Source organism: Protobothrops mucrosquamatus, unplaced genomic scaffold (assembly GCF_001527695.2).
Source record: "Protobothrops mucrosquamatus isolate PMUCROS unplaced genomic scaffold, P.Mucros_1.0 scaffold554, whole genome shotgun sequence".
Lineage (NCBI taxonomy): Eukaryota > Metazoa > Chordata > Lepidosauria > Squamata > Viperidae > Protobothrops > Protobothrops mucrosquamatus.
Window position 1 is genome coordinate 202,369 of NW_015386857.1, and position 22,895 is coordinate 225,263.

The window sequence follows — 22,895 nt, forward strand, 5'->3', positions numbered from 1 at the left end:
TCGGCCAGACAGTGCCGGCTGGCGACCCCAAGGGGGAGGGCCTTCTCTGTGGGAGCTCCCACCCTCTGGAATGAGCTGCCCCCAGAGATCAGGGTGATCCCTGATCTCCCTTCCTTCCGCCGCGCCCTCAAGACATGGCTATTCCAACAAGCGGGACTGGCCTAGGGTAATTTTTAAGAGGGGTTTTTAGAGGCGTTTTTAATTATATTTTAAATTAGACAAATTAAATATTTCATTTTAATTAATTTTAAATTTTGTGTTGTTATTGGTGTTTTTAATTGATTGTCAGCCGCCCTGAGTCCGCAAGGAGAAGGGCGGGATATAAATTCGAACAATAAATAAATAAACAATAAATCAGGAAATTATTAGATTAGATTTTTTTTTCAAATGTCACCTTTCTTATTTTTTTTTATAAATAACTCAATGTGGCATCTAATACTCCTTCCCCCCCTCCTATTTTGCCCACAGGGTTGGGCTCAGGGAGTGTGAATGGCCCAAAATCATTCGGCAAAATTGAGCAGCTGGCATTTATTAAGATTGCAAATAAATCCTATTTCCAAGATATGCCTTAACCAAAATGGTCTAGATAATGACAGGTTATCAGCTATGGCAACTGGATAAGTGCAATTTGGAAGCATATAACAGGACAAGGTTCAAACAGCTCATCAGGTCAAGAATAGATCTCAGTTTTTATCATTATGATGGCTCTGTAATGAATTGCTGGATCTCTAACATGGGGGTTTGGAGCTGATCTACCAAGCTGAATCTAACAATGTATTAACAAGGCTCGGTCAATCCATTTCCATTCTCTTCACAAAATATAGCAAAAATAAATGGATGTCTAATGACTATCATATTTATTATGTAGTTTCTCCATTTTGGGAACCTCTAGATGTGCTGGACTAAAGCTCCCACCATCTCCATCTAGGATCCCCATCCATCTGTCCATCCAAAGACTTTCATATGCATGCTGATCTGATTGGACCAGGTTGCTCAGACAAGCCCGCTTTAGATATTTGAATATTTAGGATAGGATTCTATGGCTGGGCTACTCCCCAAAAGACATGATGTAGATCAGTGTTTCTCAACCTTGACAATTTTAAGGCATGTGGACTTCAACTCCCAGAATTCCACAGCCAGCAATGCTGGCTGTGGAATTCTGGGAGTTGAAGTCCACATGCCTTAAAATTGTCAAGGTTGAGAAACACTGATGTAGATCTAAATAGTTTCCAGACCAGGCAGATTGGTTTAAAGTTTTTTTAACACACACACACACACACACACACACACACACACACAGGCATCACTTTGAACTGAGCTCAGAATCCAGTAAACAGCCAGTGTTGCTGATACATTACTGGAACCTTCTGTCCAATCATTCACAAATATCCCTTCTAGGTCCAAGCATATCCATAGCATAGTTGAAAGTTCTAGTCTTTGTAGGTAGCCTTTTGGTGATCAGATCTGAATTTGATGATAGTGTGAACAACCTAGAGGTCACCCCTAAACAATTGAGATTAGCGTATCAACATACAAGGGATTATAAAGATGCTAGCTAGATAATTCTGGGAGTTGAAATCCATGCATTTTAAAGCTGCCAATTTTGAGAAACATTGGTTTAGTAGTTCATCACTCCTGTCTTCCTCTGATATTGGGAGTTGTGGCCCATGAAATTAGGCTGGTTTATATCCAGTACCTTAGAAGAGAATATATGTGGCTCAGGGTTGAACTGTAGAGTCTTTGTGCTCTCTAAATTTGGTTCTTTAGTTGCAGACATTTCATTATCCAACTAGATAACAAGCAAACAACCAAGCTCAAACAGCACCAAGGACACCATGGTTTAGATCCACTGCCACTCCAGAATCACATGGTATGCTGCCCACTGATCTGTTCTGCCAACTCTTCTGTTCTTTTTAAAAATATATGACCATCAAACAAGTTTGGACTTGAGAGGTAGAGCAAATCTGGTTTGTTTCAGGTAACCTCCAAAGCATTGGCCAACAATTCCCTATAAACTTGTTTTCATTAATGATTTGTTTACAAAGTAGAGACTCTGGCCCTGATTGTCAGCCAAATTATGTCAGCAGACTTGCATTCTGCTTCTTCCCTTTCCTGCTGATTGCACAAGATTGCACAAGATAGCAAAGGAGAACAAAGGGCACAAGTGGATGGAGAGAAAGAGGACTTCCCAGTTAGCCATTGAGCCACAGAGCAGTGGCAGCACAGAATTTATGTGCCCAAAGCTCCTAGGTTCATTCTCTCTACTTCCAAGGACAGCAGCACAAACTATAACTAAGACAGATAAGCCGATTGGGTGATGTAAAAAAAGACATATTTTCCTTACCTGGTTGTAAATAATGCATTAATCAGGCAGCTATAACTAAATGGACCAATACTTGATGGATAAGATCTTGTCTTGCCTATAAGATACAAAGAATCATATATGCAAACTGAGTATGTATAGTGGGAACCGTTATAGAGTTTGATGCTCCAAGAAAATACTCTCACCAACTTCTGGTTGCTTGAGAGCCAACCTAAAAAATCAGCTTACTGTATTGTAAAAGTTCAATCCTATTGAACCCAATAGAAGATGAAGTCCAAACTGATCTTCCAGATTAGTGGTAGTACTTAATTAGCAAATTCTATCCTTCTCTAGTCCATATACTTTCAAAAAACCACACAACCACATATATTTCATCATGGGTAGGAGGGAATGGGCAAGATTGTGGATTATAATACCAATGCAGCGTGTTGCAAATCCTTACATTTGTCTCCTAAACCACATTACACAATGTAGGTCTATTTCAGATGGAGCAGCTAAGACTAACACACCATCCTCTTGGTACTGGCTGTTGAATCTGTACCCATCATGTGCCATATAAAAAGGGCCCATTGGGAAAAACTCCTGAGTAAGTAGTCATGACGTGTAACATACACACAAATAATTCCTTTACTCAAGAGAGGCAACACAGCTGCTAACATGGGAACACGATAACAGTTGAGTTCACACGAGACACAAAGCCTATGTGGCAAATACTAGTTGACATAACATGCAATGTCCAAATAAATAAGACATAATAATATGTCTTAATAATACATCTTACATTACAACCCAATTCGCGAAACAGGCTGAAACAATGGGTGGACCGAATCTCATTTTACCTAGATTAGCATACTGTGCAGATGCAACCTCGGAGTGTTACAAAGACCAGTGCCAGAAAAACAGGAGATTCCAATATGGGAGAAGGCTGAGCTGTGTAGCTCTCCTGTCTTCCCCCTCCTGAAATTATCTTCTCATCTCTTGTTGGAAAAAGCTATCTGGTAACCCCATACTGATATCAGATTCAACAGATATCCCAGCTAGCTTTTGTAGGAGTGGGGAGGAAAACAGAATTATCAGTTTCTGTCTTTGCTGGGCAACTGTCATGGGCCTCTACAGAAAATTCCCTGGGATTAAGTCCATTGTTTTTAATAGTTTCTTTGTGATCTTGCCAGATCAACAGGATAAAACTCTAGATTAATCTGATTGCACTTCTTCAGAAAAGGAGGGACTAATAGTTGTGGTTGCCTTATTGCAAAATGATTCTGGCTTCTGAGTTGGGGCATCCCAAGGACAAAACCAAGCTTTTGAATTTGCTGATAGCTATGCTTTTCTGTTTATTAGAGAAACGCAGGGGAAAAAACACAGGAGGTGGTTTCTGCTGACTCTGCAACTTGGAACTTTTGCCAAGCTTCCAATGAGTACATGTCAGAACGAAACAAAATGTATCTGTTCAATCTGACTCTTGGAAAAACAGGGAACAGCTGGAGCCAGAAGTCTTGGTGGGATGTGACTCCAAACCAGTCAACGGCTACATTTTTTAAACTTTACAGAAAAAGTTGCTTTGTAAAGGGGAAAAGGCATTATCTACAACTGGATAAAAACAAATAAGGGAGGTCAGCCTTCTTTTCTTAAAGTGACACATTGGGTGAAGTTTAAGAAATGCAGCAGCGGAGGAGGGGGGAGAACTTTGTTAGTGATCCTAATTTGCATTGGGGCTCCAGGCACCAGAGAGTTAAAAACTGCAGAGGTCAGCTGCATACTATAGAATTAAATTAAATTAAATTAAAATAAAATAAAATAAAATAAAAAAATTAGAAGGATGAGGGGAGACATGATAGCAGTGTTCCAATATCTCAGGGGCTGCCACAAAGAAGAGGGAGTCAAGCTATTTTCCAAAGCGCCTGGAGGCAGAACAAGAAGCAACGAATGGAAACTAATCAAGGAGAGAAGCAACCTAGAACTAAGGAGAAACTTCCTGACAGTTAGAACAGTTAACCAGTGGAACAACCTGCCTCCAGAAGCGGTGAATGCTCCAACACTGGAAGTTTTTAAGAAGAGACTGGACAGCCATTTGTCTGAAATGGTATAGGGTTCCTGCCTGAACAGGGGTTGGACTAGATGACCTCCAAGGTCCCTTCCAACTTTATCATCATCATCATCATCATCATCATCATCATCATCATCATCATCATCATCATCATCATCATTATTATTATTATTATTATTATTATTATTATTATTAAACAGAAGAACAGTTGGGTGGACCTGAGTCCAGAGTTCTGTTTCTTATAGTGACCAGTACAGTACTTTTATGAAGTGCTCACAAAACAAAAGACAGAGACATTCATTCCCTCACCTGCTGTGGTTCCCAGAACTGGTTTTTGGAGGCACGAGTGCTCCCAAAACTCAGAGGCCACAATGAGTTTTGAATGAATAACTTTTGCTAGATCCGTTCTCCAAATGTTTACTACATGTAAAGTCCTTGACTTACAGCCATTTGTTTACTGACCATTCAAAGTTACCACAACACTGAAGAAAGTGACTTACAACCAGTCCTCGCACTTATGGCTGTCACAGCATGCTTACAGTCACATGATCAAAATGTGGGTACTTGGCAATGGGCATATACATATTTACAACAGTTGTAGCATCCTGGGGTCATGTGATTACCATGTGACCTTCCCAGCTGGCTTCCAACAAGCAGGGTGGGAGGCTGGATTTCCTTAACAACTGCATGATTCACTTAACAACTGCAGTGAGTCTCTTAATAACTGTAGCAAAGAAAAGGTTGAAAAATGAGGCACAACTCACTTAACAACTGCCTCGCTTAGCAAGGCAAATTCTGGTCCCAACTGTAGGTGTACGTTCAGGACTAACTAAGGGATTCATTTTGGGAATCATAACATTCAGGATACAATCCAGCTGTTGAAAGAAAAGTCTTCATCATGGTTCAGTCCAAGCTGGGAATAAACATGGCGACTGCTTTAGAAAGAAGGTTGCAGTTTATTGAAGAGGAGAGCCAGACAGAAGATGGCTCTGGCAGAAAAGAGAGTGAGCACATGTAGGGAGTGGGTTTTTATATCCTCTGGAGCCTTTTGTTTGGAGTTGTTCCTGTGGCACGAACTTTGACCTGAGTCTGAGTGTGCCCTTTGGTATCTCTGTGTTAATCCTATTATGTCCTGTCTTAGAGTTTGGGTGGGGTATGTAGATTTTAGGAGTCTTTGTCTTCCTAAGCTTCTAGCTTCAATCTTCCTGATGGTTTACATTTGCATTTCTATAGAGCTGGTTTCTGCTTGGGGAAGGGAGACTGAGCATGCTTTTCTGCCTCTTTAAGATGCTTTGAGGAAATATATTTTCCTGCCCTTTTAATATTTCTTTCTCTGGAGGACTGACTTCCCACACAGCTATATGTATTTCTTCTATATTATAATTATGGGGTTTCCCCCCTCTTCTTTGCATTAGGTATATCTTTTCCTCCCACAGATTAGGGGTCCCCAATCCCTGGTCTGTGGACCGGTACCGGGCCGCGGCATGCCAGCAACCCAGTCCACACAAATAAGCAAAGCCCCATCCGCAGGATGCAGACAGAACATAAAACCATGCCCCCTCTGGTCCGCGGAAAAACCTCTCACCATGTAACCGGTCCCTGGTGCCCAAAAGGTTGGGGACCTCTGCCATAAATAATTATTTGCAGATGGGGGGGAGGGCAGAGAGGCCCTTTTCTCTTTTTTCTTTCTGCTTTGCAGTAACATGGGAGAGGTTTTTTCCCAGCTCCCCTTTGCAGTCTGCATCCCTGAAATGCTTATCAGCCTGAGCCTGCTTAGTTTTGGAGCCCAAAGAAGGACCACTAAATGCTGCCCCTTCATGTTACTGAAAGAAAAAAATGCACTTAAGAGAATCTGGAGGGCAATTGGCATTTTGACTCTTTTCTCAAGATGATAAGTATTTGTTTACTTTTAGATCTACTGTTACCCAGGCAAATTCCAGAAAAAAGAAAAACCATTTGTATTTCTGAAACAGACTTAGAAAAAAAATAAATCATCAATTCCTTTCTGGGTTCCTGAGTTAACTAGGACTATACCCTTTAACTACTTTCTTCAAAAAGGAAGTCAAGTAGATATTTCAGGCATTCAATTTGCTGAATTTGGAATTTAAACTAGAAAACAAGTTAAGAAATACTTTATTTATCTCTGAATATTACTTAATCACCAAAGGACTTTGACTTAGAAAGAGGAAGCTCATCCAGGATTGGAAAAAGATTAAAATGAATGGAGAGGACAAATATGTGAATTATCAACAAATGTTTCAAGGAGGGAGATAGAAAGTATTTTCCTGCTTGGGAGTTGGGAGGTGGAGGGAAGGAAACTTGCTGTAGTAAGCATTTTGGCAATCACTTGGTCTCTTTCCTGTACTCACAAGCGGAAAGCAAAATGCTTTATTTTCATTTTGAGAACATGACCGCATACATTAGGCCAGTATTTCTCAGCCTTGACAAGTTTAAGGTATGTGGACTTCAACACCCAGGCTGTGGAATTCTGGGAGCTGAAGTCCACAAACTTTAAAGTTGCTAAGGTTAAGAGACACTGAATTAGGCAATATAATGCTCCAATACATTGATTTCAGTTTTCATAGTTGAGATGGACTGGACTGAACATTATAGAGTTTGGCCTCAAAGTATGAAGAACTCTGGCTGTAAAAGCTGTTCTTGAGACAGTTTCCCATCTGCCTACTCTAGAGGGAAGAGAAATTCTAAGAGTAGCACCGTTTTTTGTGGTTGATGCCTGAAATGTCTGCTATTTACATCGATTTTGCTGTGAATGTATTTGTAGGTGCTACTTTGGCAAAACTGAGGTCAACTGTTTTCAGACTTGGCAACTAGGGTCTTTCCAAAGGAAAGATGGGGAGGGGCGGGGGACAAGGACCCTGATGAACTCTGAATTCACTCACTTGAGTGTTCTGCAGTGATTGCTGGAGCTGTAATAACTTCTTAAATCATCCCGTTATTAGTCCCAAAATATGATGGTAATTCCACCAGGCTGGAACAGGTGTGTGTGAATCTACTTAAAGCAGGGGAAAAAATTCATATAAACACTTATCTGAATTAGACCAGCTTATGAGCCAGGAAGGAGTGGAGTTTCCAATTCCTATGCAAGTTCTCAGAAAACTAAACATTAATTGGGTTGGATAAAGCAGGTTGGACTTTTGTCAGAGTCATATTTACAATACGGAGGAAAGACTTTATGTCCTTGGGACAGTCTGTATTATAACAACAGTGTTTGTTGTATAAATGGTCTATGCTACATTCTGAGCACCATCAGGAATTATTATCTTTGGAGTATCTTTTAATTACATTTAGGGCATATTTAATTACTAATATGTGTGATAATTTATAATTAAACAGAATTATATGGTTTAATAGGTCTTATGTTAACCTTGCTCTGCCAAATATCTAAATCATTATGAGAACTGGCATAATTGTTTGGGAATTCTGTGTTTCAGTGTATCATATTCCTGGAGAATTGAACACACAAGGAGATACACATTAGGAAAGAAACTTAGGTTTCACTTATCTCTTATTTAAGAGCCATCCATACAGCATGTTTATTGTGATGATGTGAAGATGCCTCATTTAGTATTTGTTGAGAAAATGGCACCCGCATCTTGTAGGCAGATCACTACTGATAGGCTGAAACCAGTTTGAGATATTCCAGATGAAAATAATGTTTTCTCTGGGAAAGCAGAAGACATCCCATCCAGATAATCCATAGTACATGAAAAAGGAGGCTTGAGAAGACACAGAATTAGCTATCATTGGCCTGGTAGGAATTTTCCCATTTAGTCCAGTTCCTGGGCCTGGAGTTTGTTCTACAGTAGCATTTTGACTGTGAGAGATTGGAACCACTTCCATGTTTTCACATCTCTTGGAATGGTTCCAAGCCATGAAGTTGAAAACCTGACCCAGGCATAACCCTTTAATTCTTTAATCAGAATAGAGCTGGAAGGGATCTTGGAGGGCTTCTAGTCCAACCCCCTGCTCAAGCAGGAGACCCTATAGTACCATTTCATATAGGTAGCTGTCCAGTCTTTTCTTAAAAACTTCCAGTGATGAAGTACCCATATCTTCTGAAGACAAGCTGTTCCTCAGTTAGGAAGTTTCTCCTTAATTCTAGGTTGCTTCTCTCCTTGATTAGTTTCCATCCATTGTTTCTTGTCTTGCCTTCTGGTGCTTTGGAAAATATGTTGACCCCCTTTTCTTTGTAGCAGCCCCTCAAATACTGGAATATTGTTATCATATCCCCTAGTCCTTCTCTTCTCTAGACTAGACATACCCAGTTCTTGCTACTGTTCTTCATGTTTTAGACTCCAGGCCTTTAATCATTTTAGTTGCTCTTCTCATCTCTTCTCAATCCATGTCATTGAAAATGTGATTGAAAAATCCTTGCTGTGGAGCTTCTATAGTATGGTATGGTCTCAATATATAGCCATTTCCCTTCCCTTCCCTTTTTGCCTTTCCTGAGATTTTATAAATACTTGATAACATGATTTCTCAAACTCTGGTTCTTCAACACTATCCAATGGCTATATAAATCTGGGTATCACTAGATGGTAGCCAAGAGAGGCAAAGTTCTCTTTATTGTCACCAATAATTGACAGATCATCAGTTAACAGATCGAAAATTATTTTGGAAAATGTACATGTGTCACATACCTTTCTTGAATACTGACACAGCCTAAAAGACTGATGCATTGAGTTGTGTCTGGGCTGTAAAAATACAGTGAACTGCATTGCAGTGATGAATACTTTTCTGCCATCTAGTGGTCGTAAGGTCAATAAATGGACAGTCCTTTGGGGATAAAAAAGATTGACAATCCCCATCATAACACACATTCTTATGGCGGGGTGGAGTGGAGCATGGGAGACAGCTTTTCCTACAGTTGTGACATTTGAATTTCAGCCAATGGAAACTGCCAGGGACCATCTTTGCAGTGTTACATGAAAGAGCTCTATGGTGAACAGCCCAGTAAGATCTATTCTAGATGTGTATTAAGAGCATGCTAAGGAGGCAATGTGATTTATGCCGATTTTTTCAGTAGTTTTATGGCTGAGCCATCAGAATGACTGATTAATACTCAAGGATGGTGATGTTCTTTCTCTCTATGACTTTTTCCTCCCAAGGAATAAGTGGTTTCCCAAGAAGTCCTATGCTCCACTTCATGGAGGGAAAATTAACTGGTTAAATATATTGTACTATTATGGTAGCTTCATGAGAATTAGGGATTTTCTCTTCATAATCATGTAACAATTGGCTTGGTTTCTATTTCCTTTTCTGTGTGATGATTTAATCTTCATACAGTCTTTGCTCTTCTAATCCAGGATTAACTATGATTAATACCATCTTAGGTCTTACTGGTGCTAGCTACTCAAAAGTATAATGCTCCTGATGCTTTCAAATAATGCTTGAATCTTTGTTCTGCTTCGTTGGTGGCGTTTTAAGGAGGATCCACTTTTATCTTCAGTCATCCCAATTTTTTAACTGCTTCTTCTCTCTCCTACAGCCTGCTTCCCTCCTTAATATACGCAAGAAGAAGAAAAACATCTAATTCACTTGCTACTGCTAGTTCTTAACTAGCCATTCTTTTAGAGAGGTTTTCTAGCTAATAATAATTAATAAAAGCTGTCCCTCAGATATTTGTCACCAGCCCGAGTATCTCAGGCTAGATTGAAGGATTATCTTTAGAAGAAATCTTTTTTTAAAAAAGAGCAACAATTGTCACAAAATTTAATTTTAAAACAAATGTTTACTATGTTCACAAATTGGAGCAATTTTTTTGGGTACAGAAACAAAACATTTTCATAATAAATTAGACAACAGTTTAATATAATTTCATACAAGCTAAACGATATTGTCTCCTGATGATTCAGAAGAGTGCACTATCTTTTTTGGGTGAAACAATTTACTTTCTGCCAGATTGTTTTTTAATTTCCCAATTGAACCTATAATCCAGAGACTTCCTAGTGGTCTCCTTTCCATGGGCTAACTGATATCATTTAAAATTTTGAGGTCTACCAAGACAGATGCTATCAAGAGGTCTATTTTACATACAGAATGTAATCTCACTTTCAGTTTTCCTTCCTGATATTTAATGGTATCCACCCCAACATATTTTACTGAATATTTGTGTAAAACAAGATTGAAGAACGTTGTGTGTGCATTAGTATTACTTAATATATGTTCATGAATGACTGTATAGGTTGCCACATACGATATCCTGGCTTTCTTTACTAATTAAACATCGACGTGCACCTATAATCCCGGACCGCAGCAAAACACAACTCGGCTCCTCCCAGAATGCATTGCACAGCTGAGAGCCCAACGCAGTCTCTCCCAGCATGCACTCGGCCCCACCAGTTTCCCGAGAGCGCCCTGACAGGTAAAGGAGGTCACTGAATCCGCCATTTCCGGTGCGCAATGCAGGACGGGAATGCGAGTAGCGCTATTGGCCGGTGCTTTCCCCGCTTTTCGCCGAGATAGGCGGGCAGGAAGGAAAAGCGGCGGCCGAGGCGGCTTGGCGGGGCAAGAGATTTTTCCCGGTGAGTGTTATGCGGAACGATCCGACTTTGTCGGGGTCGGCGCTCTCTCCCGGACGAGGCGGGCGTCGAAAAGGGATCGATTTAATGCGCGATTTGATGACGTAATAACGGCTCTGGAGACGGAGCCGCCGCCGGAGTTGCGCTGGTCCATGTGCCGGCTCCTGTGGCCTCTTTCCCTTCGCCCCGGCCAGCTCTAGCCTCTCCCGCGCCGCCCTTTATTCTCTTTAAGAGACCCTTTCACTCCTCGGCGCCCCCCAGCGGTTAGGCCTTCCGTTTAGCCCGCTTTGAGCGCTCATTGGCTCCGTTCTCTTCCTTTCCGGAGTCCGATTGGTTGATGTGGACATGATTGACAGGCAGCCCCAATAGGGTCATCCTCAGTGTGGGTCCCTAAAGGTAGCCTTCCCCGCCGGGCCGAGGTTTCCGCCATCCCTAGCTAGCATAGGCACGATGGCTGGCGCCGGGAATTGCTGGCTAACGTACGTGCAGTGCCGTAGTTATGGCCAGGTGTGTGTGTGGGGTCAGCTAACCACTGAAGTCTCAGTTGTAGCCTGCTGTGGTCCGCATGAGGGGAGGACAACAGCAAAGCCCTCTATTCTGGCATCCCAAAACGACCGGTGTCAGAGCCAAGCTCCACGCCCGTTAGAGTTATGGCATGAAGGACTTGTGGGCACGAAGAGAGAGAGGGGCTACCAGAGCTGGATGCAAACCCCTAGAATACAGGAAAGAGAGAAACGATGGTCTTGCTCATGGCTCCCCTCTGGCACTGTGTTGCCCTGCCCGGCTTACGACTAATACATGGAGAAATAGAAACAATATTGCATGCCCTTCCTATTTATTGCAATATTTAGGTGCTGCTAAGACATAGCGTAAAGCAGGGGTAGTCAACCTTGGCTCTTTTCTGACTCGTGGACTTCAATTCCCAGAATTCCTGAGCCAGCTTAGCTGGCTCAGGAATTCTGGGAGTTGAAGTCCACGAGTCAGAAAAGAGCCAAGGTTGACTACCCATGGCGTAAAGCAAAGGTGGACCATATTTTGACTTGGGGCCTGGCTATCAGAGGAACCGCCTGCCAGTTTTTGCCTATCCAGTGCCATGCTCCATGTCCCATCAAGTAAACAAAGTCATCTTGTGGGACCCAGAAAGTGTGCATTTTCTGGCACAGTGCTTCACCTCTGGAAGGAGATTTACCCCTGAAATCCATGTGGTTTTCATCCTCTTGGTGTTCTATAAGGCCCTGAAGATTTGATTCTCCCAGGCTTTGGAAAGCCGCCCCCCCTTTTTTTGGGGGGGGGGTTTGTGTCTGCTGAACGGCCTGGTACATTGTTTTCCAGTTGGTCAGGCTTTTTATTTGTATCTCTGCTGTTTTTCTTTTTTTACTTGTAAGCTACCCAGAGTTGTCAGAAGGTCAGCTGACCTCTAAATTAAAATTGAAATACATAAATAAAAATATTTTGGTATTTGGGGTGGAGGGCGACAAAGACATTGGGTGAAGGGGAGTTTGAAGTGGTTTATTTATGCCATGGTGCATTTTTTACAGTGTCTACTGTCATTTTCATCTGCAGAAAATGTGCCAATGGTATATTCAACCATATCCAGAAAAGCTCTGAGAGCTGCAAAAAAAAGGGCCTTGAATATCATTTGTAGTTTCGGAGCTACCAATTACTCTCCCTTAGCGTAAAGGAATTGTTAACAGCCTCTGTCTGTCTGATCAGTGTTTGGATGGGAAATTACTTGAGCACTTTTTAAAGAAAGATGGTGATATAAGTGTAGTAAATATAGGCTATGCAGTTGCATGCATGGCCACTGAGCAATTTTTGCACCATCACTTCAGGAGGAGCAGCAATAGGCAAACTTTATTTTTTATTAGTGTTCATCTATACAACTTGCAATCCAATATTTATTGAGCTTTTTTCTGAGCCATGGTGGAGATGTTACTCATCGATGGTCAATTTGGCCCTTCTTTCTTTTCCCTTGCTCTCTTGTTTCCGTTGAAAGCACGTAAGAATGTATTAAGTAGAATACATGCATTTAATGGATGGGTTTGCTTTCGTTTTCTCTACTTAATTAGTTGTAGTTATAAACAGGAGATGTCAACCTATCCCATTCTGCTACATGTCAGAATAGCTGAAATGGAGAGGCTGTGAGAGGTGTGTTTCAGATTCCTAAGCTACCACCCTAAAATATTTTCCCGTCCAATTTTTTTCATTAAAGCATTTTCATCTTTGTTTGCTTTTTCAATCCAAAATTTCAGAATAGCTTACTTTTAGTCATTTTATGTGAAAGACTGTCTTTCCTAGCTTCAACATTCAAAACATATTATGTTAAGCTTGATTTCAAAATGGCTGACTTTCTCTTCCCTTTTATATATATATCCATGTTGTTTCCATCTGCTTCTGAATTGAATTTTTGAACTGGGAGTTTTTCTTTGAATATGACTTCAGAAGAGGGAAACTATTATTTATCAAGATGCTGGGTATAATAATGCCTTCCATTTTTACTATTACTAAGAAGTTGTGTTTCCTATTTGAAATTTTCATCTCTGGCAAAAATACACGTCTGCCCTTTCCTGATCTTTTTCCTAGACAAATTTATTAGCCATGGAAGCTGAAGAGACGATGGATTGTATTCAGGAATTTCCAGAGCATTATAAAGTAATTTTGGACAGATTAAATGAACAGCGGGAGCAGGATCAATTTACAGACATCACTTTGATTGTGGATGGTATGTAATGATGCAAACAGAGTCAAATTAGGCACTCTTCAGTCCAGTTCTAATCCACATAAAAGTTAATCTGAAGTATCTGGTTATAAATTAAAACTGAAATTATTTAAGGAGCAATTTTCTATCACCTGTAAAGCTGGCTGAAGAGCTGTTGGATTTGGTGGGAGAGAGCGAGAGTTGTTCTAAAATTCTCCTTGGAGGGTAGGAATCCTTTTTCTTAACCACGATTTCCTTGCCAATCTTGTTAGTTTTTCTTCTTGCTCTTACTGTGCTAAAACCTGCATAGTGTATTTCTTCATATTACAAGCAGTAGAACAGGGAGCTCTCTTACCATCACTGCCTACATGAAAGCCAGCAGGCTTTAAAAATTCTGTTCTGTTCCAAATCTTGCATCACTGTTCTCAAAATTGCTGTAAGATTGCTCTGTTACATGAAGTGGGAGGAGCCTGCCTCATTTAACCTAAAGATTAACGTTTTAAAGTTAATTATATATACTTATCTAGGAGATATATATAGATATATATATAACTGGAGCTTGGGAGGACCAAAATGAATATACATAGAATCATGGCTCACAAATTTGTAAGAGATGAGTTGTGCTACAGACTATTAATTCCTTAAAGCAAATTTCAAATATTATCTTTAGGAGCAGCTAAAACAAAATATAAACTTAGAGTTGGAACTTAAAATTCCTCAGCAGATCATCTGAAAGCTTTTATATATCTTCTTTTATATAGTCAAAACAACAGCAAAACCTGTTAAGTACTTGTAAGTGTAAGGAAGAGAGTCTAGTTGGAGAGGTTTTTGACAACTACAATTACAACTATAAAATGACATTAGGTTATTCCTTGTGTTATCAATTAACATAAAATTGATTTTACATATTTTTCCTTACATTCAGTAATATCCAGCCTGGGGTTTCATATAGCATGGTGATGTTGTTTTTCATTTCCAGGTCATCATTTTAAAGCTCATAAAGCTGTTCTCGCTGCCTGCAGTCAGTTTTTCTACAAATTCTTCCAAGACTTCACTCAGGAGCCTCTAGTAGAAATTGAAGGTAATTTACAGATTCAGTCATGTACAGAAATACTAGGGGATAAAAGGGCTCATGGATGCTTTGGAAGCCATACACTCTGGTAGACACAATATACCACGATTACAAAAGAAAAAGAATGGACTGTGGTTTAACTCTAGGCAACTTTTCTTTACACTAGTTCTTACTCCTGAATTGTGTAGTAAGGTTTAATCAATCTTGGAAGGCAACCAAATATGTAAGGCTGTTAAGATTATTTTGCTCTCCTACCCCTTGTTCTATGTTGCTACAAATCCAATATTCTTCTCCATTTTGGAAGTACAAGGGAGAGAGTAGTGATAAATCTAGTTGTTACATTGGGTTGTCAACAAACGTAGAGGACACTAAAGCCCAGAAGACTAGCTGCAAACTGAAAAAGAATAGTTAGAAGGACTTTTAATTCAGCCTAGTTTTGATGGTGTTGCATTTTCTGGTGCCTTATTCTTTTTGTATCTTCATGGCTGCATTTAAAAAAAAAAAACTCTCTTGCTTGGTCGACTCTAATTGAACGTTGTTTGTTAAGCTATTTCTATTTTGATGCTGTTTTATATATTCTGTGAGACCATTATTAATTATTATAAACTGTTCCCAGTGATTCAAATCTGTTTTCTAGATAAAATCAGTTTATGATCCAAGGAGGAGTATTCTGGCCGATGAACTAGAATTTGCCATGTTATACTTCTGACCCAGTCAGGTGGAACATTTCTTCTGCTTGGAGAATGTTTTTAATTTGGTAAAAAGATAGATATCTTGTCTCCAAATTTAGTAATTATCCTCGAAAACTTTGATCAACTTACATTTCTTTAGTAACATATTAATATTTTGAGTTGTAAATGTTTTGTGTAAGATTTATCAGTATATTGTTAAGCTGTTTTATCTAATGCCAAGTTTTAGTTTATATCTATACACTATTTGGCTCTTTTGGCTGCAAAATAAAAATGATCAGGTAGTCCTCAGTTAACAACATTCGTTTAGCAACTGTTTGAAATGGTGCTGAAGGAGTGGTGGTCCTCTAAAGTTCCAGCTGATCCAACACTACTGTGTGACTGTGATTTACAATCTTACCTGTTGGGTTCATACAAGTAAAGTCAATGGACATCCTCACACCCTCCCTGAGCCATGACGTGCTCATGCTGAGCATTCTTGGCCATTCACACACACACACACCCTCACCTGGCAGCAGCTATTCCAAGCCTCCCCCCCAGGCTTGCAACACATCTCCCCCACACACATACATACACCATCCCTGAGCCTTGCTGCCCTCGCATTATGCCTCCCTGACTATTTGTGCACCCTCTCTCACCCTGCAGCAGCCACAAGCCCTATCATAGTCGCACCATGCCTTCTCTGGTACTCACGCACTTTCTTGAGCTTCACTGTGCTTGCACCATGCCTCCCTGGCCACTTGCCCATCCTCTCCAACCCAACAGGAGTCACTCCAGGTCACTGCAGAGCTTGTACTGTGTCCCCCCCCCCCCCCGCTACTTGTGCATCCTCACGAACTCTCTGCTATCCAGCAACAACCACTCCAGGCCCTATTGAGTTTGGCCACACCTTCCCAGCACCTGCACAAACTCACCCAGCTCTTTCTACCCCAGCAACAGTTACTTACCTGCTTACCAGCCCAATTTAAAAACCCTCTTGAACTTGCAACTCCCTGGCAGCTTCCCCACGAATTTTGGTTGTTGAAAGTCACTTAACAGTCCATGACCCTTGCTTAATAATGGCAACATGTACTACAGGGATTGCCATTGTTAAGGAATGCAGTCTTGTGAATCACTCTTTACAACTGCGTCACTTAGTGACAGAAATGCTAGTTCCATTCTAGTTTACACTGGTAAAATTCCACCTTGAGCATTATGTCTGCCTCTGATTAGTACACTAAGAAGGTTTTGGACAAACTGGGTTAGATTCATAGAAGCAGTGAAGATAATCGTAGAACTTGTCCTATGAAGTCAGACTGAATAAGCTTACCATATTTGTCCTTGTGTACAGAAGCTGAAGGAGAGAAAATACCTTTCAAATAACTGGAAGGGATGTTTTGTGACATCACACTTTATAACTGCGCCACTTAGTGACAGAAATGCTGGTCCCAGTTGCCTTCATAACTTGAGGACTACCCGTATTATTATATATAATATTTCTGTGTATCTAGGTTTGAGAAATACAAGATTTTGTAGCTGAGAGAAAGCAACAGCAATGGCTACATTTTTGCCCTGCCCAGCATGTTTCCTAATAACTGACATAATTAATTCAATAGCATTGATTTACAAAGAATAGCTTGCAGACTTTTAACGTTGCAGTGAAGTAGGAATTTATCAAAATATCTATAATATAGAAATCTACATAAGCTTCTTAGACTTCAAGGCCCTTATCTTCATTAATGTTTATATAATAATATTTAAAAGAGAAGAAGTAGGCTATATTTTGCAGTCAAGATATAGAATGAAAGCATGGAACTTTCAGATAGTAGGATGTAATAGTTCCATTCTAGTTTACACTGGTAAGCTGAAGGAGAGAAAATACCTTTTAAATTGGAAGGGATGTCTCACTGAAAAAAGCTAATGCTTATTTTTCTTTATTCCAAAGTTCAGGACATGGATTTAAATTACAAGGAGGCAGATTCCAATTGATTGCTAGGGCATGTTTTTTTTTTAACAGTAAGAACACTTTCACAATTAATCAAAGATGTAATAAACTATGGAGGTGTTTAGAGAGATGCTGGATAGATGGCTTGTGGGTTTTTTTATCTTCAAATTTTTATATTCTTCCTTAGACATTCATTCTGGAGTGGGATTAAATTGCCCTTTTCAGATTGTGATTGTATGAAGTTGCCTTCATTGATTGTCTTACAAAGCTTGGATTTCTGTTTTCATTCCACTATAGACTATTAGATCACTAGATATTTTTTGAAAAACCTGATTTGTAGTTCAAGAGAAAGAAAGAAGGTTCTGGTCCAGTGGTGAAATAGTAACTAGTTTCTAGTATATCGATACTCATTAAATATTGGAATTCTTACAGATGCCATGTAATGTAAATATTTGATCCAGAAAAAAAATCTTATATTCAGCAAGAGTATGTAATCACTATTTTATCAAAAATAATTTTAATACAATTATTAATTCCTGCCTAAGAATTCTTAATAGATTCAAACATATTGATTTTACGAATCAATTACCTGGTGATGTCATCTTCAAATCGCTCTTAACTCCTGATAATTACATAGACATGCAGTTTTCTAGACATCATTTTTTGATGTCTAGAGGCTTTGCCCTTGCCTTCTTCCCTTAGTTGAGGGTGGCTGATCCAAAGTCATTCATCTGGCTTCCTTGCCTAAGTCAAGATTAGAACTCACATCTCCCTGTTCCTAGTCTGGGGCCTTAACTATTAGACCAAGCCAACTTTTATTTATTATTATCAACCTAAACCGTGCACTAAGGATGAAGTTTATGGATCATAATCAATTACACTGGTCCAGTGCAAGTTGATGGATTGCTTTGAAAGGCTGAGAGAGAGAGTAACTTGCACAAGTCTACCCAGTTGGCTTCCCTGCCCAAGAGAAACTAGGATCTTTTTCTTCCTGCTCCTTAACCATGTAGCACTTTAACCACTATATGACACTGGCTCTCAGACCATTCATATACTGAATATTTATATAAAAGTAGACCCCAAAATACTTAAGTCAACTCATCTTTGCTTTAGATATAAGTATAGAAGTAACTGTTCTCATCCTGTTTGCATGGTGCACATCTATAATGATTTCTTTTGTCATATTTAGAGGAGTTACAGCTTTTAATTTTGAAATATAGGAAATGACCACTGGTTGTAGCAAAATGCTAGATATCATGTTCCTGAAAGGCAACTCTTATGAAACAAATACGATATTTTCCAGCCACAAATCTGTGCAAAATGTATGAGCGAGTTCTGTATTTTGTCTTTTGCCCACAATCAGGTGTAAGTAACATGGCCTTTCGTCATTTAATTGAGTTCACATATACTGCAAAACTAATGGTCCAGGGAGAAGAGGAAGCAAATGATGTCTGGAAAGCAGCTGAGTATCTTCAGATGTTGGAAGCCATTAAAGCACTTGAAATCAGGTGAGTCTGGTCAAATTCCAGTAAGATCCTTGTCTTTTTGCTATCTTCTCAAGAACATTAAGACTTTTTCATTCGCTTTTGACATATCTCTGAAAGATGATAGTACTGCTGGGAGATTTTATATATACAGCTTGCAGTGGCTAACCTGTTGAAAATGCAACTTGATAGGGAAACACACCCAGTTCTTATTCCCAGGAAAATCTGTGAGGTTTGTTCATTTTTCTGCATATTCTTTTTAAAGCATGTTTCCAATCTGAAATATGTGGACCTGAAAAAAACTGTAATGAATAGTTGGGCCAAGCATCATTCTTGATTAGTTTGAAGACATTTAGGCTGCATAATGAAGTAGATTTTACGATGCTGGACATGTATAAGTTGAAACACTAGAATCTAATGTTCTATGCAATAAGCTGAGATGTGGAACTAGTGGTTCTCATGATGTTGCTGACCTTCATCTCCCATAGTCTCTGACAGTTAGCCATGGTGACTGGGACTGAGGACAACTGAAGTCCAACAATATCTGGATGGCAAGAGGATTCCACATCTGTTAGTGAATAAGCATCTGTGTACAGTTTTAATGTGTGTAGAATAAAATTCTGTTGAAAGCCAAGCACTACTATTTAATGTTTTGCAGAATGCAGAAGAGTTATGGTCTCCCTTCAAAGAGCTTGCAGTCTAAATGAACTGGGCAGAACGTATTTGATCAGAGAGGACCAGGCTTTATAAAGAAATAGCTTGGGTATGTTATTCTGGGAATCGAATCTGAATTCGAATTTGCACCCCTTGCAACCCAGTGAGATGGGAGGAAAGCATAATCAGAGCTAAATTAAGAAGAGCGTTAGGGATTTAAGGAGCTTTCAGAAAAAGTGTACTCCATGGATAATATTGAAAAAAAAGGGAGACCATTCTCTGTATGGAGAAGTCACTGTGGAAAATAAGCATAAAATCAAGACTGAGACAAAGACATGCCCTTGGGTACATTAGAGAGAATGAGAGATTAGAAATAACAGGTGATAGGAGTTAAAAGATAGACTATGATTCTGGAAGAATTTGCAAGGCTGATACGGTTGTAAAAATGATAAAAACATAAAAGATTGAAATATAGAGATTGTTTTAACATTATGCTGGTGTGAACACCAACACTGTTAAATATAGTATTTCTACCGGTGCCAGCCAGCTAAGGCCATATGGTATTTAGGAAATGGGGTGGCTTGTAGATGGGTACCAACTATTGGGAGGAGTCTTGTCTTGCCCTAAAACATCCTCTTCCCTGACAAGAAAACTCAACCAAGGAAAACAGCCACAGAATGTTTGATCAATTTAGGAAGAGAACATCTGTAGTAAACAAGTATTAGCTATTAGCATGGGGACTGTGAGGGAGAATGGATCAAGGACTGAGTGGAGAAATTCCCAAGTACTTGGGTCATCACATGGCTAGTGGAAGAGTAACTTGTATTACTCAACTGTCAAGGAACATCTAGACTAGTGCTTCTCAACCTTGGCGACTTAAGTTGCATGGACCTCGACTCCCAGAATTCCGCAGCCAACAAACTGGCTGGGAGAGTTTTGAAGTCTATACATGTTAAGTTCTCAAGGTTGAGAAGCACTGGTCTAGATAACCACAAAGTTTCTGTATGTGCTCACTCAGGTAGATACTAATGGGACATCAGGGAATATTATTACATGTTAACTGGGAAAGAAGTACAGATCTTATCTCCAAAATACCAGACTTTCCAAAATAAGTAGAGAAAGCTTATGCTTAAACAACATGGAATGCTCAACCATTAGTGCTGGAATTCTAAAAAAGTGGAGAATGGGAGACACAGCCAGTAGAAGAAGAAAAGTCCTTCTTAACTAATAAAATGCAGGGTATTTTAAATCTGATATAGCAGTATTTTTACACAGTCTTCTTGTTGAAGGTATTAAGGTGTTGAAGGTATTCAGCATGAGTATTTGTGATTCTAATTGGCTACCTCTTCACAAATGTGCAAATGAAGGGACAACAGTTTTACACTCTGATCAGGAGCTTTACCCCAAAATCTTGGGAGTCTGTTCCTAACATGGCACCAATTTTCAGACAAGCTTTGAAATCTCTTTCCCTTACAAACTAGCATTTGACAAATCATCAATCATTATAGAACTGAAACCTACGTAATAGCACTGATATGTCAGTAGAGGTTGTAGATATTGCAATGGACAATATTGTGGACATCATTTTTCTTCTGATTTAATCATGTTTATGTATCAGGAATTGTTTAGGAGCAATTTTCATTTTCCCAATCCTTCCCTTTATGGAGTATTCATTCCTGCTACAAGTCCAGGTATAGCAAGCCATTGCTTCTTTAGCAGTGTTGCAGCACTTAACTTTAGTTCTGCTTCTTGTTCAGTCTAATATAGTAGCCAGTTTTACTTTGACTCTTTTTCATTTTTCATGCCTTACTGTGTCCTTCATGATCTTCTCTAGGAACAAAGAAAATACATCATTGCTTGAATCAAATCAAGTTCAAGATACAAATAAAGCCAAAAAGAGGAAGATAGCAGAGACCTCTAATGTTATTACTGAAACATTGCCTTGTGCAGAATCTGAACCAGTTGAAATTGAAGTGGAGATTGCCGAAGGAGCTATCGATGTGGAGGAGAATAACATTGAGTCTCTTGAGGAAGTAGCTTCTGCTGAACAGCCAATAAAATACATACAGACTACGGGTACTTCAGATGACTCTGCTTTGGCTCTTCTGGCAGATATCACCAGCAAGTTCCGCCATGGAGAAAGGAAAAATGAAATTCAGGAGGAATGTGACAACCTATCTGATCCAATGGGCAAACATGTGGAAGGCATTGAGATCATGGAACTTCAGCTGTCGCATGTCAACAATCTTTTCCATTGTGAAAAGTGCAATCGCACATTTAAATTCCTTTACCACTTTAAGGAGCATATGAAAACACATTCCACTGAAAGCTATAAGTGTGACTTATGCAACAAAAGATACTTGCGTGAGAGTGCGTTGAAGCAGCACCTTACTTGTTACCACCTTGATGAAGGTGGAGCAAACAAAAAACAAAGACCTGGCAAAAAAATACACGTTTGCCAATACTGTGATAAGCAGTTCGATCACTTTGGACATTTTAAAGAACATCTTCGGAAACACACAGGTATCTGCAATTTTAGTTTTATACTGGCTAAATCTCTTTCCATAATTCTGTCCAGAGATGCTAAACTCTTAATGTACCCTAAGGCTGTGCAGTGCTTTAGATTCAAAGGCAAAAAAAAAAAATGCTTTAGAAATGTGAGGATGTGAGTGTAGATGACTCTGAACCAAGCAAATCTTTTTCCACAATTGTGCATCCATTACTTGTTCCAGGGAAAAGCAAGAATAAACCACAGACAGTGAGGTTACAAGTCCAAAGTTTGCAAGAGAAACAGGAAAACATTTGCTTTTGTTCTTGGCTGTCTATAGTTTATTTTGCTATTTGAAGTGGCAGGATGGTGGTGTTCACTGATGTGGGCAATCTTAACAAAGAGTTATCTTTTCATATGTCAGTGATTTGCCCATTACAGCCTGATATTAGGAAACTTCATTTTCTGGAATGAATATATAATTGGAAGTAGTATCTTAATTTTGAATACAGCAATCTACATTGCTAACATTACAGATAAAATGCAATAGACAATTTATCCTATACCAGACATGTCAAACACAAGGCCCGGGGGCCAGATGTGGCCCGTGAAGTGGTTTCATGTGGCCCGCGAAGCCATCCTGGAAACAGTGAGGGAATGGCCCCTGCTGCCTTGGCCCTGGCCTAGGCCGGCCGGGAGCCAATGTACAATTTTGTGGTGGCCATCTATGCTGAAATGCATTCAGTCTTAGCTCCACAAGGCAGTCTGGAAACAGCGAGGAACCAGCCCCTGCCGTGTCGGCCCCCACCCCCTGGGTGCATGCTGGGGAGGTGTCACCCTTTATGAGGAATGAAGAAATGCACCATCGCTTGGAAGTGGCCAGCAAATGGCCCTCGCCTACTTTTTTTTTTTCAAAGAAATTTTTTTTTCCAGCATAAAAAACAATCATAATATAAGTAAACACAATAACAAAA

At 39.8% G+C, this 22,895-nt stretch overlaps 1 protein-coding gene across 1 annotated transcript in view; it reads left to right on the plus strand.

Annotated features, from left to right (window-relative positions):
• The first annotated feature begins 13,504 nt into the window (after positions 1-13,504).
• The window catches only part of ZNF131 (zinc finger protein 131), a 14,409-nt gene continuing 5,018 nt past the window's right edge, over positions 13,505-22,895 (plus strand). Inside the window, exons 1-4 of the mRNA XM_015817117.1 lie at positions 13,505-13,634; positions 14,590-14,691; positions 18,659-18,803; positions 21,268-21,956. Coding sequence (XP_015672603.1) covers positions 13,511-13,634; positions 14,590-14,691; positions 18,659-18,803; positions 21,268-21,956 — 1,060 coding nt within the window. The 5' untranslated portion in view covers positions 13,505-13,510. The remainder of the gene's footprint in view (positions 13,635-14,589; positions 14,692-18,658; positions 18,804-21,267; positions 21,957-22,895) is intronic.